Below are 17,403 nucleotides of genomic sequence, written 5' to 3'. Positions count from 1 at the left end.
TATAAAGAAAATAGTTTATTCAAAACCAGTACAAGTTGCATTTACAAACCTTACACACTAATGTAGGGAACACCAGAGCATAGATCACTTTAAATAGAACATTCAGTCCTCAACAATATGTACTCTAAATGTAGTGGAAAAGAACCTCAATTTTTATTTTCTATTCCTCTGCCATTTACAAGGCAAAACCTGTTTGTTATGTAAATCATCCTCAACCTGAGCTTCAACTTTGTCGCAACCAGTGTTTTGTGCAGGGCCAATTTTTCTTTCAGATTGACAAGTGTCTTCATTTGAATTTCCCATATTAATTTCATTTGTGCGCCTTCTTTTGGACTGAGAGACAACAGGTGAACTTTTATTTAGTGAAGCAATGACTGTCTCAAATTCACATTCAAGCAATGTTTCGTCATTTTGCTGCAAAGATGTAGAGTCATTAGAACTGACAATTTGCACCTTTTCACATGAGCCCTTGTTATTTTCACAGCTCCCGTTAACACAACATTCACAAGGCACTTGTATATTTGTCATCGCAAGTTCTTCATCTGTAATCGAATTATTAACAATCTTGGAAACTTTGCTCCCAAATTCACCATTTTGTGGCAATAAGGCAAGGTTCCTACTACTGACAATTTGGGATCTTTGAATCTTTTCTCTGTCCCTTTCATTGCTCTCATTAGCACAACCTTCAAAAAGTGCCTGTGTATTTATCATTGCAAGTTCCTCATCTGTAACCCAGTTGTCCTCAGCTATTTTTGAAGTTTGAGACCCAAGATTAATGTCAAGGTGACTTTTAATATTTTCAGATGAAAAGGTAATACTCTTTGGAATGATCATTTGTGTCTTTGTAATCTTTCCTTCCTCATTTTTACTGTGTCCATTTTCCCAACCTTCTCGAAGTGCCTGAGTGTTTATCATTGCAAGTTCTTCATCCGTGACCCAATTATCATCAGCTATTTTGGAAACTGCAGTTCTCTTCAAAGAGGAAAGTTTATTAGTTCCAGCTTGAATTGTTGCTTCATGGTTTTGAGGGATAACACATCGCCTTGGTGGTTTAAAGCCTTTCTGTACAGCTGGTGAAACAGAACTACAAAGGGGAGACAATGGAGCAGGAGAAGGAATCCGAGACAAAAAACTAAGTTTCTTCTTCTTCAAATTTGCTATCGAATCACTAGATGTTGCTTCTGTAATACACAAAGCAGGTCCCGATCCAAATTCTACAGATGGTGAAAGTATCTGTTTCTTACTTTCAGAATTAGATGGTGTATGCTAAAAAGGGGCATAAAAAGAAAAATATACATTGGCAATGAACAAATCCATGAAACACTGTCCTGTTAACCTTTAAAGAACTGATCCAACAGAATCTGTGGTTTAAAAAAAGTCTAATCTTCTCTAAACTTGTAACAGTAACTGCCCGGAATGTCAATTCTCCTATTCCTCGAATGCTGCCTGACTTGCTGTGCTTTTCCAGCAGCACACTCTCAACTCTAACTATTGTTTCTTGTTCACCACCCACGTCATTCTTCCATCTACAGAACCAGCCCATCTAAGTTCTGAAATTCCATCCTTTAACCTCTCTCCCTCTAAGACATTTAAAAAATCATCTTTGACCAAGTTTTTTGTTTATATCAATTGTCCCAATACATCTTTCTTTACTCATTGTCAAATTGTATAATTATATTCCTGTGATAAACCTTGAAACATTTTACTATGGTTAATATCACTATATAAAATGCATATTCTCTATTAATTATATAATATCATACAAGATCTCTGGCACTTTTGAACCTTAAAGATTATCCAAAGAAACAAGCAGCTTTCCTGAGATTACTGAAGGCATTTGAGATATACAGCACAGAAATAAACCCTTCGGTTCAACTCGTCCACGCAGACCAGACATTCTAAACTAATCTAATCCCATTTGCCAGCCCTTGGCCCCTAACCCTCTAAACCAATGCTATTTATACACCCACCTAGATGTCTTTTTAAATGTTGCAATTGTATCAGCCTCCACCACTTCCTCTGGCAGCTCATTCCATTCATACACCACCCTCTGCATGAAGTTGCCAGAGGTCCCTTTTAAATTTTCCCCTCTCACCTTAAATCTATGCCCTCTAGTTCTGGACTCCCCCACCCCAGAGAAAAGACCTTGACTATTTACCATATTCATGCCCCTCATGATTTCGTAAACCTCGATAAGGTCAGTCTTTTGCTTACTGCAGATCATCAAGTTGATGTGCTTTTAGGTGACAGCAGAACCACTGAATCATCTATTAAATCTAGTAGCTTTCAGACTTTGAATTGGATTTTGTTCCCATGAATTGGCAGCTTATTTCACTTCTCCAAATTACTACACTTCAAAACAAATGCTCTTTAAAATATTTTGTTTATGTCCATGAATAATTAAACTGGATGACAGAGAATATAATCCATTCAAATCAATCAATGCTACCTTTATGCTTGTTTTGAGCCTCCTCTTTTCTTTTGACACCTAAATTTACCATTGTAACCCTCTCTGGTATCCTAATACTTTATATCGCCTAAATGAATGAGATGTGGACCTTGCTGGCTGGACCAGCATTATTGCCAATCCCCAGTTACTCTTGAGAAGATGCTGGTCGGCTGAAGGAGCAGAGTGAGCACAGGCCGAGTCCCAGAAGTGAGTCGCAGCTGGAGGCCTGAGCGGGAGCAGAGCAAGGCCAGGCCCGTCATAGGACTGAGTTCTGGAGGCGAGTCCGTGGCAGAGGCCTGCATGTGGAGGCAGTGAGGCTTTGTGTCCTGAAGCCCAGTGGGCATGGTGAAAAAGGACTACAACTTGAGTACTTTAAAGATACTTTTTATTCTCATTGTGGACTTTTAAAACTCGGTATTCCCATTCTAGTCTTTTTTTTAAACTATTTCAATTCTGTAACAATACAAAGTACCTGCACCTAGGTACCCTATACCTAAATGGCACAGAGAGGCAACATTATGAATTTTTCACTGCACTCATTTGAGTGCATGTGACAATAATGATCAAGGTTATTCTAAATCTGTTAGGGACTTCCACCAACACTGAAGGAACAATGTCTTTCTAAGTCATGATAGTGAATGGCTTGGAGGGGAACTTGTAAGCATGGTGTTTCCACATATATGCTTTCCTTGTCCTTTTGGATGACAGCAGCAGTGAATTTGAAAAGTTCTGTATAAGCACTGTGGCATATAATATACAGTACAGCTGGTGATAGTTGGTGGAGGAGGCAGTGAACTTTAGTTAATTTGGCATCAATCAAGCAGGCTGCTTTGTCCTGTAGAGTGCCAAACCTCATTATGGATAATGAATATTGTTGGAGCTGCACTCTTCCAGGCAGTAGCATCTACTCTGATTTGTACTTTGTAGATGATGGACACACCTTGAGAAGTCAGGAGAAAAGTTACTTCCTGCAAAATTCCTAGCCTCTCTTTTGCTCTTGCAGTCACAGTATTTATATAGTTAGTTCAGTATCTAATCAATGGTAAAACCCAGCATTTTGTTTATAGGGGATTAAGGGATAGTAATACTAGATTAATATCACATTATATGCTCTCTTGTGGGAGATGGTCACTATCTGGCACTTGAAGGGGCAAGTTTTACTTGCCACTTGTCAGTTCAAACCTGAATATTCTTGAGGTCTTGCATTTGGACACAAACTGCTTCAGTATTTGAGAAGTGACAAATAGTGCTCACTGTTTGCTGATGACTGCATATTGCTACTTATGACCATTTGACAAAGGGAAGGTCAATCATGAAGCCACTGAAGATGGTTGGACCTAGGATACTAATCTACGGAACATCTGCAGAGATGCCCTGAGCTGAGATGACAGCTATCCATCACCCTCAAACATCTTCCTTCGTGCGAGCCATGACTCTAACCAACAGAATGTTTCCCTCTGAATCCTAGTCATTCTAGTTTTACTATAGTTCCTTGACACCTTACTACATAATTCACTTCAACCATTGCCAGTGATAGTTCATTCCACACTTTGATTGCTCTTCGGGCAGAGACATTTCTTCTGAATTCCCTCTTGGTATGCTCCTACTAATCAGAAAGTATGCTCTCTGTATTCATTCTATCCAAATCCTCTATAATTTTAAAAGCCTCTATTAGATCACCCACCAGCATTTCTTCCCTCAACAAGAGACACAATCTTTTAATTCGTTTTATAGTAAATTTACCCAAACATGAAATTATTCATGTAAATTCACTGTGCCCTCTCCAGAGTGTCTATATCCTTAGTTTTATATGGCAATGAGAACTGTACATAATCCAAGGTTCAATACAGGTCTAGTATCAATCTTCCTCATTTTCGTTTCTACTCAACGAAAAAAATTCTTCTAAAACATGGACTTTTAATGCATCTCACAATGCATCTACCAGTGTTCTGACGTTACAATCTTTCTAGTGAATTATTAAATTAGTGTGAATGACTACCTGCATCAATCCATCTAGACATTAATTATAAGGAATTTGTTTTTGTATTATGTTAAGGAAACAGCAAGTCAAATCATCCTCCCTATCTCTGTATTTGCAACATGTAAAATCAAAATGTTCAATGACCCTCAAAATTAATCCAAAGGTTCCTAATCAGGTTTTAAGAATAACATATCAGTGTCAGGTTTATAGCTGAAACAAAAATTAACAATCTATTAATCATCCAAAGAGCAAAATTAAACAAGATAATATAATTAATGTGCTTTTTATATATTTATTCATGGTGAGTGGGTGCCACTGACCAGGCCAGCGGTTAATTGCCTTAAGTATCCTAATTGCCCAGAATGCAGTTAAAAGTCAACCACATGAAGGCCAGACTTGATAAGGACAGCAGTTTCCTTCCCCAAAGAGCATGAGTGAATCAAATGTGTTTTTATGACAACCATCAATGGTTTCATGATCTCTTAATTCCATAAGACTCTTAATTCCAGATTTTTATTGGCAGAATTTGAACCCAGGTCCCCAAAACATTAGCTGGGTCTCTGGATTAATAGTCTAGTGACAATAACACTAGGCCATCACCCCCTTAATTAATGTCTATGATTTAAAACCAATCGTCATTGAACATAGACACAGTTAAAGGATACACTGAAAGAATAATTAAGACATGTAACTGGCCAGTTCACTTAAGCAGTTTTAATTATGCATAATTCCACTGGCACATTGGCTTGCATTTTGCTTGAGTTTTGAAAACACCAATCAATAAAATAGCATTCAGTTGGCTATGGGGGATATTTACATTTTCCTTGTAACTGGAATTCTGTTCTTCTAACTTTTAATAAAACGATAAAGGAGGATAACTAGAAAACAACCATGACTCCCACCAGCAGCTTTTAGAGCCACAGCCTCGACTTAAGAAGAAACATTGGCTTTGCATTATGTTGTTTCTAACACATTCTGTCAGACTGGTTAGCACAGGCCTCCCCGTGATAGCCCCTTTTAATGTCCAAATGTTTGTCAGCCTTTCAGCATAACACATCTCTGGAGCTGAAACAACAGTGTTCTTTGAATAATAATCAAACCACAATTAACTTCACAGGCAAGGTCCCATGAACAAACCAGTTTAAAAAAAAACAAGTTGCTGCTTGCAGTCCAAAGGTTATTTTCAATTAACAGCTCACAGTTCCAACCAAAAAGGAGAAGAAAGAAATTAAAGATCTCGACATTAGTTTGTTGAAAGATCCCATTTTATTAAAAAAAATCTAAATACACTCTTCTCATTATGCTGTCTTCCTACTTCATCTCTTTGGTGAAAACCAAAGCAAAAACTTTTTTTTTGTCATGTCTGTTTAATTACCTATGATGTTAATCTGCATGCTCCATCTAACATAGTTCCAGCACAGCCTTTTTTATTTTCTTGACATTCCTGTTAAAGTTCATTGGTTTGTCTCATGTTTCTCAATTGGTTCCATAGTTCTTTGTTGCCTTAATTGTTTTGCTGTCTTCTTTCCTAATCTTTGTACTCTTGCTTATTATGAATTCCTCGACCATCTGAATAGTCTCTCTTATAACCCTCAAATTATTCATCGATGGTGTTCCATCAGTATTGAATAGAAATTGCCCTTTTTGTGGAATACATTTTCCCTGCACTTTGCTCCAAGTTAAAAACATTTCCACTATTTCTCTAGTTGTCGTTAGTTAATAGTTGCCTACTTTATTTTACCAATTTCAATTCATAGCCTCTCAAAATCAGCTTTTCTCTAATCTATTTCAAGTAACTCCACAGAGGCCGGTATCCCGTCACCAAATCACCCTTTATCTGCACGTGGAGAGCCCCTGACACTGATCCAGCTCTGAGTGAGCAGAACTTCTGACATTCTAGTTTATTTTTTCTCTCTCTTCTGACATTCTAGTTTATATCTGTCAGCCAGGACTCCCTGATTGGTCCAGATTAACAGCCACAATCGGGAAACCCACTCTGAGGTCTACTTCATTGACCTCATTTCAATTACTAAACTATTAACTTATTTTTTGTTTGAGTCTTTTTCTACCATCGTCTGAAAATGCTTTACAATATGGCCACTAAAACCTAGACACTTCCCTACTTTGAGTTCTCTTACCTGTCCTGGTGCATTCTTCAGTACCAAATCCAGAGAATCTTACTTTGTACATACTGCTTTTCACATACTGGATTAGAAAAGAATCCTGTACACATTGTAGGAATCTATTTCCTTATCCTCATTACCTATTACTTTTGTTGAATGAATATCAGGGTGATTGAGATCTTGATTATTACTGCATGTTTTATTTTTAAATGGAATCCACTAACTTGCCTGCATATTTCTCCCTCTCAGTCTCTTCCAAAAGATGGTCTGTAGGCTACACCTTTGAAGATGTGACAGATCCTTTGTTAACCTTTATCTCTATTCATATGAATTTTACTTTTGTATTGCTGATGACTGCATATCTTTCTTCTACTCACATGAACAAGGAACAAGAGTAAGTCTGCTCCACCATTCAAAGAAATCTGACTTTAACCTCAGCTCCATGTTCTGACCCGGATAATCTTTCAAACCCTTGGCAATCAAGAATCTATCTACCTGTGTAGTCATAGTGATGTACAGCATGGAAACAGACCCTTCGGTCCAACCCATTCATGCCAACCAGATATCCCAACCCAATCTAGTCCCACCTGCCAGCACCTGGGCCATATCCCTCCAATCTCTTCCTATTTATATACCCATCTAAATATCTCTTAATTGTTGCAATTGTACCAGCCTCCACCACTTCCTCTAGCAGCTCATGTCATACACATATCACCTTGTGTGAAAAAGTTGCCCCTTAGGTCTCTTTTATATCTTTCCCCCCTCACCCTAAACCTATGCCCTCTAGTTCTGGACTCCCCAACCCCAAGGAAAAGACTTTGTCTACTTACCCTATCCATGCCCCTCATAATTTTGTAAACCTCTAAGGTCACCCCTCAGCCTCCGACGCTCCATGGAAAACAGCACCGGCCTATTCAGCCTCTCCCTATAACTCAGATCCTCCGACCCTAGCAACATCCTTGTAAATCTTTTCTGAACCCTTTCAAGTTTCACAACATCTTTCCAATAGGAAGGAGACCAGAATTGCACGCAATATTCCAACAGCGGCCTAACCAATATCCTGTCGCAACATGACTTCCTAACTCCTGTACTCAATACTCTGACCAATAAAAGAAAGCATACCAAATGCCTTCTTCACTATCCTATCTACCTGCGACTCTACTTTCAAGGAGCTATGAACCTGCACTCCTAGGTCTCTTTGTTCAGTAACACTCCCTAGCACCTTACCATTAAATGTATACATCCTGCTAAGATTTGCTTTCCCAAAATGCAGCACCTCACAGTTATGTGAATTAAACTCCATCTGCCACTTCTTTGCCCATTGGGCCATTTTGAGGAAGAGAACGCCTAAGATTTCCTACTCACAGAGTCACTGCACTTTTAAATAGGCACTCCCTTATTTTTAAATTATGATCATAGTTGTAGATTTTTTGAAAGAGGAAACATCCTTTCAAAATCCACCTGATCAAGTTCCCTCACGATCTTATATGTTTCAATTAAGTCGAATCTGACTGTTCTAAACTCCAAAGGATACAATTCTAGCTTGTCTAGCCTTTCCTCATAAGGCAAGCTGCTCATTCAAGGTATTAGTTTAGTACATCTTCACAGAACTGTTGTTATTCCAAGTAGATATGGCGACTCACCGCTCCACTTTCCTCCTCTACCTTTTTAAAATGTGTGTCAGACATAGTAATATTTTATTCCCCATCTTGAATTTTCTTTGCAAAGTTGGAGTAATTCCTATTATGTCTGATGGTTCTCAATCCATGGTTAATTCTAGATCGCTTATGAATACTGTGCGCATTGTTGTGCAGACACTGTAACTCATCTTAACAGGATTTCCTCTCATTGCATGTTTAATCATCTTTTTACACTCCTGTTTCAAATCTCAACACTTGTCATCAATGTGCTGTGTTCTCCTGCCATTTTATATTTAAACTGGTAATGATTATTGTCAACACTAGTTTAAAACCTGTCACCTTTCCACTGGTTCATTTGCCCAATCCAGTTTCAAGTGGAGCCAATCCCAACTGCAGATTCTTCCTGTCTCTAGAGTACCTTTTAAAGGAATCATAGAGTCATACAGATGTATAGCACGGAAACAAAGGAATCTCTCTTTGCCACAACAGTCCTTTAGCTACATAATAATTACCTTTATTCTTCTACTCCTAAGCCAATTTGTGTATGGTTCAGAGATTATAACTCTTAAGGAACTGCTTTATAATTTAAAGCTTACCTTGCAATTCTTCCAGCAATACCACCCTTCTAGGTTTAGTTTTGTCATGTGTTGCAAATGAATCACGGCAGTTATTTAATAATCAATGTATCCTGGAATGAATTTCTCCTTGTTTAAAATGTTTGATAGATATGTTGATCATATTAGTTACTTTATTTCATTGTTAAAGATTTATCTGTCTACAAGTGTTTTTGAGGAACAACTAGCGAATAAAACAAATTACATATAGTAAAAACTGTTTGCAGAAACAGAATGCATATACACATACCAGAGTGCTACTATCTGAAACAGAGCCCGATATCCTTTGAGTAGGAACAAATGGATGAGTACCCAAATCTCTGGATGTCCTTGGAGTATTTACTGTTTCAAGCACAGTCATCACCTTTTCCTCAGTTTTCTTAATGAAACTCTGTAGATTCTGCAGCAAGAATACATAAATTGGAAAATCTTTTCCAATGAGCATTTCATTTTTGAAGTTTATGGTAGAAAAATAAATTAAGAATACGCTCCTTCAATTGCTTAGCTGGTTACAATTGCATAAAACTGATCTAAAGTGGCTGGAATGTTTAGTGAGAAAATCAAAAAAAAATCAATATGCAGGTTCAGTTGACATTGAGGAAGGCAAATGTAATGTTGGCATTAACTTCAAGAGAGCTAGAATTCAACAGTAGGGATGTACTGCTGAGACTGAATAAGATTCTGGTCAGATGCTTACATAATATTGCGAACAGTTTTGGGCCATATGGATGTGCTGGTGTTGGAGGGAGCCCAAAGGAGGTTCATAAGAAGGATCCTGGGATTGAAGTGTTTGTCAAATGAGGAGCGGTTGAGGATTCTGGGTCTGTACTCGATGACAGTTTACAAAAGTGAGGGGGCATCTCATTGAAACTTACAGAATACGGAGGAGTTTGGATAGTGTGGGATATGGAGAAGATGCCTCCATTAGAAGAAACTAGGACCCAAGGGCACAGCCTCAAGTGAACTGATGGCACTTCAGAACTGAGATAAAGAGCAACTTCTTCTGCTAGAGAGGGTAGCGAATCGGTGGAAATCTGTCTCAGAAGGCTGTGTAGAGGCCAAGTCACTGAGTGCATTTAAGACAGAGACAGCTAACTTCTTGATTAGTAAGGGGACCAAAGGTTACAGGGTAAAGGAAGGAGAACAGGGTTGAGAAACATCAGCCATGCTTGAATGGCGGAGCAGACATGATGGACCAAATGGCTTAATTCTGTTCCTATATCTTACGGCCTTGAGAAGGCAGCAGTGCAATCACTAGTTAGACTCCAGGTTGCTGTCCAAGAGGGGAGAGATCAGCAGCCAACTGTCTGGTGGCTATAACCTCCTTTATCCATGAAGGCATTTTATTGCCATCTCAGCAACATTGCTCATCTTTACCTCAAAATATCCTATATACAACAAACTAAATTTGAAATCCCGAGTCTTTAAACCTCTCCTTGGTTTCATTTCAATCTACCTTTGCAAGCACACACTAGGTTCACTATCTCTGACTGAACAAACTGCTTCTCTTGTGTCTTTTGTTCCTCCACTCCATTTCATGCGTCTAGCTCTTCAAATCACATCCTCTTGATCCTGATCAAGCTTCTGATGATCGCTCCTTAGCTCCGCTCAATTTTTCTAACTCCTGTTTGCATAGTGACTTATATTAAATGGACTGCACAAATGCAATTTATTGGTGCAAGTAAGTGGAGTATGCTGGGAAAACTTCTTGTTTTATATATACATTCAATTTGTTCAGGGAAAAAAATAAAATGGTACAATTTTTCAGTATCACCAAAATATTCTATATAACTCCTCCTATTTAATGGAAATTTTATTTTTACTCAATCATGGGATGTGGGCTTTACTGGCTTGGCCAGCATTTATTGCCCCATTTTCTGTTGCCCTTAAAACAGTGGGTATCATTGAGAAGCACAGTTAATAACCCCTTCCATCATTGACTGGTAATGGAGCAGTAATTGGCTGGACGGGATATGTCCTGTTTTTGTGGACAGGACATACCTGGACAATTTTTCACATTGTCAAATAGATACTAGTGTTATAACTATACTGGAATAGTTTGACAGCACAGTGTTTCAAAACTATTGCTGGAATCTTGTCAAAGCACACAGCCTTTGTAGTATCCAGGAGTTTCAGTTGTTTCTTGGAATCATGTAGATTATAAGTCGGCCCAGTGGCTCAGTGGTTAGTATTGCTACCACACAATGCCAGGGTGCTGGGTTCGAATCCAGCCTGTGTGGAGTTTACACATTCTCTCAGTGCCTGTGTGGGTTTTCTCGGAGTGCTCTAGTTTCTTCCCACAATCCAAAGATGTGCTGGTTAAGGGTGGATTGGCCATGCTAAATTGCCCACAGTGTCCAGGGATGTGCAGGCTAGGTGGATTAGCCATGGGAAATGCAGCATATAGGAATAGGGTTAGATGCCCTTTAGAGGGTCAGTGTAGACATGATGGACCAAATGACTTGCTTTCACACTGTGGGGATCAAGTTGGCTCAGACAGGCATCTGTGATGCTGGAGACCTGTGGAGTGGACCTAGATGGATCTTCCACAGAACAATCTTCAGCCAGAAGTGCTAAGTGCTTCAGCTTTATTCCTTTGCACTGATGTACTGGGCTCTCCCATCGTTCTACATGAGAATGTTTGTGGACCCTCATCCTCCAGAGAGTTGTTTAATTGTCCATCACCACTCACGTCTGGATGTGACATCACGAGAGCTCAGGTCTGATCCATTGGTTGCAGAATTGTTTAGCTCTATTTAGCTGGTTATGCATGTGTAATAGCTTCACCATATTGACACGACATTTTAAATATGCTTCGTACAGCTTCTGTAATCTCCACTGAACCAGGATTTCAACACAACAGAGTTTCAAGTGTAAGAGTTAATATCACTGCCTTAAGAGCAAGAGGAGGAATTTGTCTTATTATATATTCAGGTTCACATAACCCATATCAACACCTTTCTTTCACACTAGTGCACAAATGATGATATTAATTTCGTAATTGTTATCTTTATACAGCGTCATACAGCACGGAAACAGGCCCTTCGGTCCAACCAGTTCATGCCAAACATAATCGCAAACAAGTCCCACCTGCCTGCTCCTAGCCCATATCCCTCCGAACCTTTCCTATTCATGTATCTATCCTAACATCTTTTAATCATTGTAATTGTACCGGCATCCACCACCTCCTTAAGTTCATTTCACGTGTGAACTATCTGCTGTGTAAAAACCTTGCCTCATTTTTTTTTTTAATAATCTCTCCAATCATCTTAAAAATGTGCCCCTTAGTCCTGAAATTTCCCATCCTAGGGAAAAGACAACTACCCTATCTACACCGCTCATTATTTTATAAACTTCCATCAGGTTGCCTCTCAACTTCCTATGCTCCAGTGAAAGAAAGTCCCACCTATCCACCCTTTCTTTATAACCGAAACCTTCCATACCTGGGAATGCCCTGGTAAGTCTCTTCTTAACCCACTCCAACTTGATAATATCCTTCCTACAACTGGGTGACTAGAACTGGACACAATATTCTAGAAGAGGCCGCACCAATGTCCAGTACAGACAACCAACCTCAACGTGACTTCCCATTCCTATACTCAAAGTACTGAGCAATGAAGGCAAACATGACAAACACCTTCTTAACCACCTTGTCCATGTGTGACACAAAGTTCGAAGAATTATGTACCTGCATCCCTCGGTCCCTCAGTTCTACAACACTGCCCAAGGCTCTACCATTAATTGGATAAGTCCTACCCTTGTCTGACCAAAATGCAATACCTCGCATGTATCCAGATTGAACTCCATCTGCCATTTTTTAGCCCATTGACCCATTTGATCAAGATCTCCTTGTAATCTTAGAAAACTTTCTTCACTGTCTAATATACCACCAATTTTGGTGTTGTCTGCAAACTTACTAACCCCATGCCTTCTTTATTCTCATCAAAAATCATTTATATAAATAACAAACAAGAGAGGACCCAGAACTGATCCCATGGAACCCCTCTGGTCACAGGCTTTCAGTCTGAAAATTAACTCTTCACTATTACTGTCTCTTTCTATTAAGCCAATTATGCATCCAATTGGCAAGCTCACCCTGAATGCCTTGTGACCTAACTTGACTAATCAGTCTACCTGTCTAAATATCAAAGCTTTAAGGTGCTTGGAAGAATTTTTAGACTTTGCCTGGATGGACAGCATACTAAATGGAATAGTGTTTGATTGAACACATTTTAAACTTAGTGTTATGTCTGTCTGGAAGGCTCCAGATAAGCACGTCTTTAAAGATACATTATCAACACTAGATGTTGTCTGGTAACAGTCTGCCTGACCATTGCCAAGCGAAATTGAAAATTAGAGTCATTTAAGAATGGGATAAGACTGTTTATGAATCCACTTAGTGCTCAATACATGAACTAGACCAGAAGGATAATATTCAGGGAGCTTGTCAATCACATCTATAGTAAAGAATATTACTCTACTACAAGATTACAATACAAATAGAAATTTTCAAATGTTCTACCTGAACAGAAAGTTGCAGTTGAGTGTACTTTTCCTGTAGATGTCCTTCCTTTGGGTTTGCAGAGAAGCTGGAAAGATCCCCAGTGGACAGAGTAGGAATACCCATGTACCTACATGATTTCCACTGTAAATTGCTTGCACCAACCAAGGCACCTGGTTTGATGGTATCTTCCAAAACCAGCTGGCCTAAACCTCCCCAAATCTTTACAGCCACCAGATCCTGGTTTTCATCAGCCAGGTACACAGTTGTAGGTACACCTGCAATGTAACGTAAAGGATAAATAAATTAGCACTTTAAAGCTCCATTATTTCGCTTCTTGGAATTTAATGACTTTCATGTTCAAAAGCCTGATGCACCACCAAAGTGAAATTGGGAATAAATCTCCATTGTGATTGTGCTGTCGTGTACATTGAATATTCTAGTAACATAAAATGTTACAATCTATTTGATGCCAAAATATAAGTTTGCTGTGAGATAAAGTGAACAATTTGGAGATGTCACTGCAAGTATCCTACTTCTAGATTCTTCCATAAGACAAAATTCCAGGTCCCAAAAGATTCCATCCTAGGGTCTTAAAAGAAATGGCTAGATGGGTGATGTATTGGTTTTAACTTCACAAAATTCCTCTGATTCAAGGAAAGTTCTATTAGATTGGGAAATAGTAAATGTAACTTTTTTTCCCAAAAAGAGGAGACAAGAAAGCAAGAGCAGTGAAGCCTGTTTGTTTAATATCTCACAGCTCTGCAGATCTCACCATTTAGATATCTTTTTGCTTACTGCCACATAGAACAATTTCACTTTTTTTGCATTATCTCCATTTACCTCATCTTGTTCACTTATTTAACTGATCTATGTCCCTTTGTAGCTTCATGTCCTCTTTGCAACCTACTTTAACTACCTTTGTGTCATTAGCAAGTCTAGAAATTATATCTTCGGTATCTAAATGATTTATAAAAATGGTAAAAAGTTGAGGGCCAACAGTGATTCCTGTAGCATACTATTAGTTCCATCCTGCCAACCAGGAAATGACCCAATATGTCCATTCTTTGTTTCTTGTTAGTTAGCTAATGTTCAATTTATGCCAATGTGTCACTCTTGACATCATGAGCACTTAATTACAACTATTACGTTTGATGATCCAGTACAGGACAAGCATCTTTATCCACATTATGTCACTTCCTCAAAGGATTCTAATAAAATTGACTCAACATTATTTCCCACTTTCTCTTTCACATATCAGTTTGACTGTCCCTTGAACCTTTCTAAGTGCCCTGCTATAGTGTGTTACATCATGGCTTATGACAACTTTCTTATCAAGCTAACTGGCTTGCAGTTTGTTTTCTGTCTACCCTCCCATTTTGAATATTGAGCTAGCCAATATTTCCACTCTAATAAAGTCTTCCTTGATCGAGGGAAATTAAAACCAATGCTTCAACTAGCACACTAATCATTTCCCTTGAAAGCTGAGGAAGTAGTCCATTGGGACCCGGGGGCTTGCCCTTCAGTTGCAAGTTTGCTCAGTGTCATTTCCCTTTAATCGTAATTTTTTTTCTTGAGTTGCTCCCCTCTTTCCAATTCCAGATTTAGAATTGTTTCTGGAATATTTCTTGTATCCACTAAAGTGAAGGTTGACAGCTTTCTGTTTCACTAAATTTTCTTTTCTTATAAATCGTTATCTCAATTATTGAAGTTTCTTAAGCTCCACCAATCTTCTGACCTGCCATCCATTTTTACACAATTAAATTCATTGCCTGTGGGCTTGTTAACATTTTTAGTGAATCACGGATTAGGGGTGGGGGGGTGGTTTCATCCCCTTGGATTCTTCTTTCTTGATGGAATGAATCTATTCTGTGAATTTGGAAAAATCCTCCTCAATATGATCCTTTGCATCATCATCATCAACCTTTAGCTAGCTCTGCTTTCATGTTTTCATAATTATCATTACTTCAGTTAAAAATACTGGTCTAGGACTCATTTGCCCTGCATTAAATTAAATGCAATAGTGAGTTTTATTATATTCACTGCTATCAAGATGGACCTTCACTAAGAGGCAAAAACAGAAATTGCTGGAGAAACTCAGCAAGTCTGGCAGCATCTATGAAGAGAAAACAAAGGCAGTGTTTCAGGTCCAGTGGCTCATCATCAGAACCCTTCGCTATGAGGTTATCAATTAATGCTCTCTCACTGAACAATACTACCTTTAGTGTAGCCTGGTTTGTTAGGGACCAGACCAAATTCCTTAAAACATGTCAAGGAGATAGCCTTGACCCTACCTTTCTTATTTTAAAGGCATGTACCAGGTGTTACATTCCAGATGCAATTCAATTAGTCAAAGTATAGGTACACAATCCTTTATCGAAATCCCTCGGGACTAGCTGGTTTTTAGAATTTGGAGTTTTTCAGATTTTGGAATAAGTGACAGTTTAACGGTAAAATGAAAAAAAATCTTATCGATCAGCAGACACGCTTGTGAGTACTACGAACCCCAAAACAGAAATGACACCTGCCAGTGCAGGGTCACGCCCCCATACTGCATCTGAGTGACACGGGGTGTGGAGGTGACTTAACTGTTTGCAACCAAACAATCTTGTTAATGAGGAAAAAAACTTCGAGAAAACTTCAGATTTTGAAGCTTTTCGGATTTCGGATGAAGAATCATCTACCTGTATCAGGCTTGAAGCAAACCACACTTTTTGCTATCAACAAACACAGACTTGGATCCCATTTACCAATGCCTGAGAAAAAGAACAGGAAATTACATCACCACAGGAAACTACATCACCAATCCAAGGAAACCTAAACACACAAATAGAAAGTGGGCCATGCCACCAACGCTTCATCCAGAGGCTCACCGATGATATTACCTAGTATGGTGACAAAACATCTGAAAAATGAACCTTCCAGCTCAGCGATCAAACCTACACCCAGAACCTCAACCTGAACTACAAATTTTCTCAAAACCCACTAAAACACACTTTGGGGATTTGAAATCCCAATTATTCTACAATTTAACACTTCTTTGCAATATGGCTACATATCTGTCTTTCTATCTCTCCCTGATAAACTGGGGATCTATTGTACAACTCTCAAAGTATTTGCCTTTTTTTAAGTTTTAAGTTCTACACATATGGCTTCAGTTGAGGAACCTAAGATACTTTTTCTTACTGCAGTAATTTATTCCTCAAATCAATATTGTGGCATCACCTCCAGGTTTACAAACTCCATCTTGCCTAACAATTCTATATCCTAAAACACTGATCCGCCAGTCTGTCCCTCCAGCATGTCTTCCTGATAGCAATAATATCATATGCTAATCAACATCCCCAACCTATTTGCCGTACTCAAAATCCTGCATTCAAACAGATGCCACCCAGCCTTGCCATTCTGCTTGTGCCTTAACTCGACTATAATTGCAGTCTCCTAGACTGCCATGATTGCTATTCTATACTTGCCTATGTATCGCACTCTATCCTGATGCTATCCCACCTCCCACCAAATTATTTTGAAACACTACCAACCACAACAGCAGGCACTTGAAGCAAATCAAGAAAAGTAGGTAAGCTAAGTAGTTAACAGAACTGAAATAATTTATGATTTGGAGATGCCGGTGTTGGATTGGGGTGTACAAAGGTAAAAATCACACATAAACACCAGGTTATAGTCCAACAGGTTTATTTGGAAGCATTAGTTTTCCGAGCACTGCTCCTTCATCGGGTGGTTGTGGAGAATAAGATTGTAAAATACAGAATTTATAGCAAATGTTTACGGTGTTTTGTAACTGAAATTATATATTGAAAAAGACTTGGACTGTTTGTTAGGTCTCTCATCTTTTAGAATGACCATGTTGGTTTTAGTTCTTTCAAATGTAAATCGCAAAATCTTTTCTAAAAAAGTTACATTGTCAAGTGAACTTTAACAATAGGAGTCACGTCGGCCCAGATAACGCATTGAAGGTGTGAGGTTGTCTGTGCAACAACGGTCAGACTGATTCTAATCTAAAAAACGGATTTACAGAACCCTACATGGATTCATGCAGTTTTTGAGCAAAGTAAAATGTAATTCTGCAAGTACAAA

General features: G+C 38.7%; 1 protein-coding gene across 1 annotated transcript in view; it reads right to left on the bottom strand.

Annotated features, from left to right (window-relative positions):
• Window positions 1-17,403, bottom strand: part of brca2 (BRCA2 DNA repair associated) — a 144,394-nt gene continuing 126,991 nt past the window's right edge. The window contains exons 24-26 of the mRNA XM_043692705.1: window positions 13,330-13,586; window positions 9,058-9,207; window positions 1-1,266 (exon numbers count right to left, since the gene is read on the bottom strand). Of these exons, the coding sequence (XP_043548640.1) occupies window positions 154-1,266; window positions 9,058-9,207; window positions 13,330-13,586 (1,520 nt within the window). The 3' untranslated portion in view covers window positions 1-153. The remainder of the gene's footprint in view (window positions 1,267-9,057; window positions 9,208-13,329; window positions 13,587-17,403) is intronic.

Source organism: Chiloscyllium plagiosum, chromosome 6 (genome assembly GCF_004010195.1).
Source record: "Chiloscyllium plagiosum isolate BGI_BamShark_2017 chromosome 6, ASM401019v2, whole genome shotgun sequence".
In the NCBI taxonomy this organism is placed as follows: Eukaryota; Metazoa; Chordata; class Chondrichthyes; order Orectolobiformes; family Hemiscylliidae; genus Chiloscyllium; species Chiloscyllium plagiosum.
Note: the sequence above shows the minus strand (reverse complement) of the source record. Positions and strands in the feature narration are given on the sequence as shown.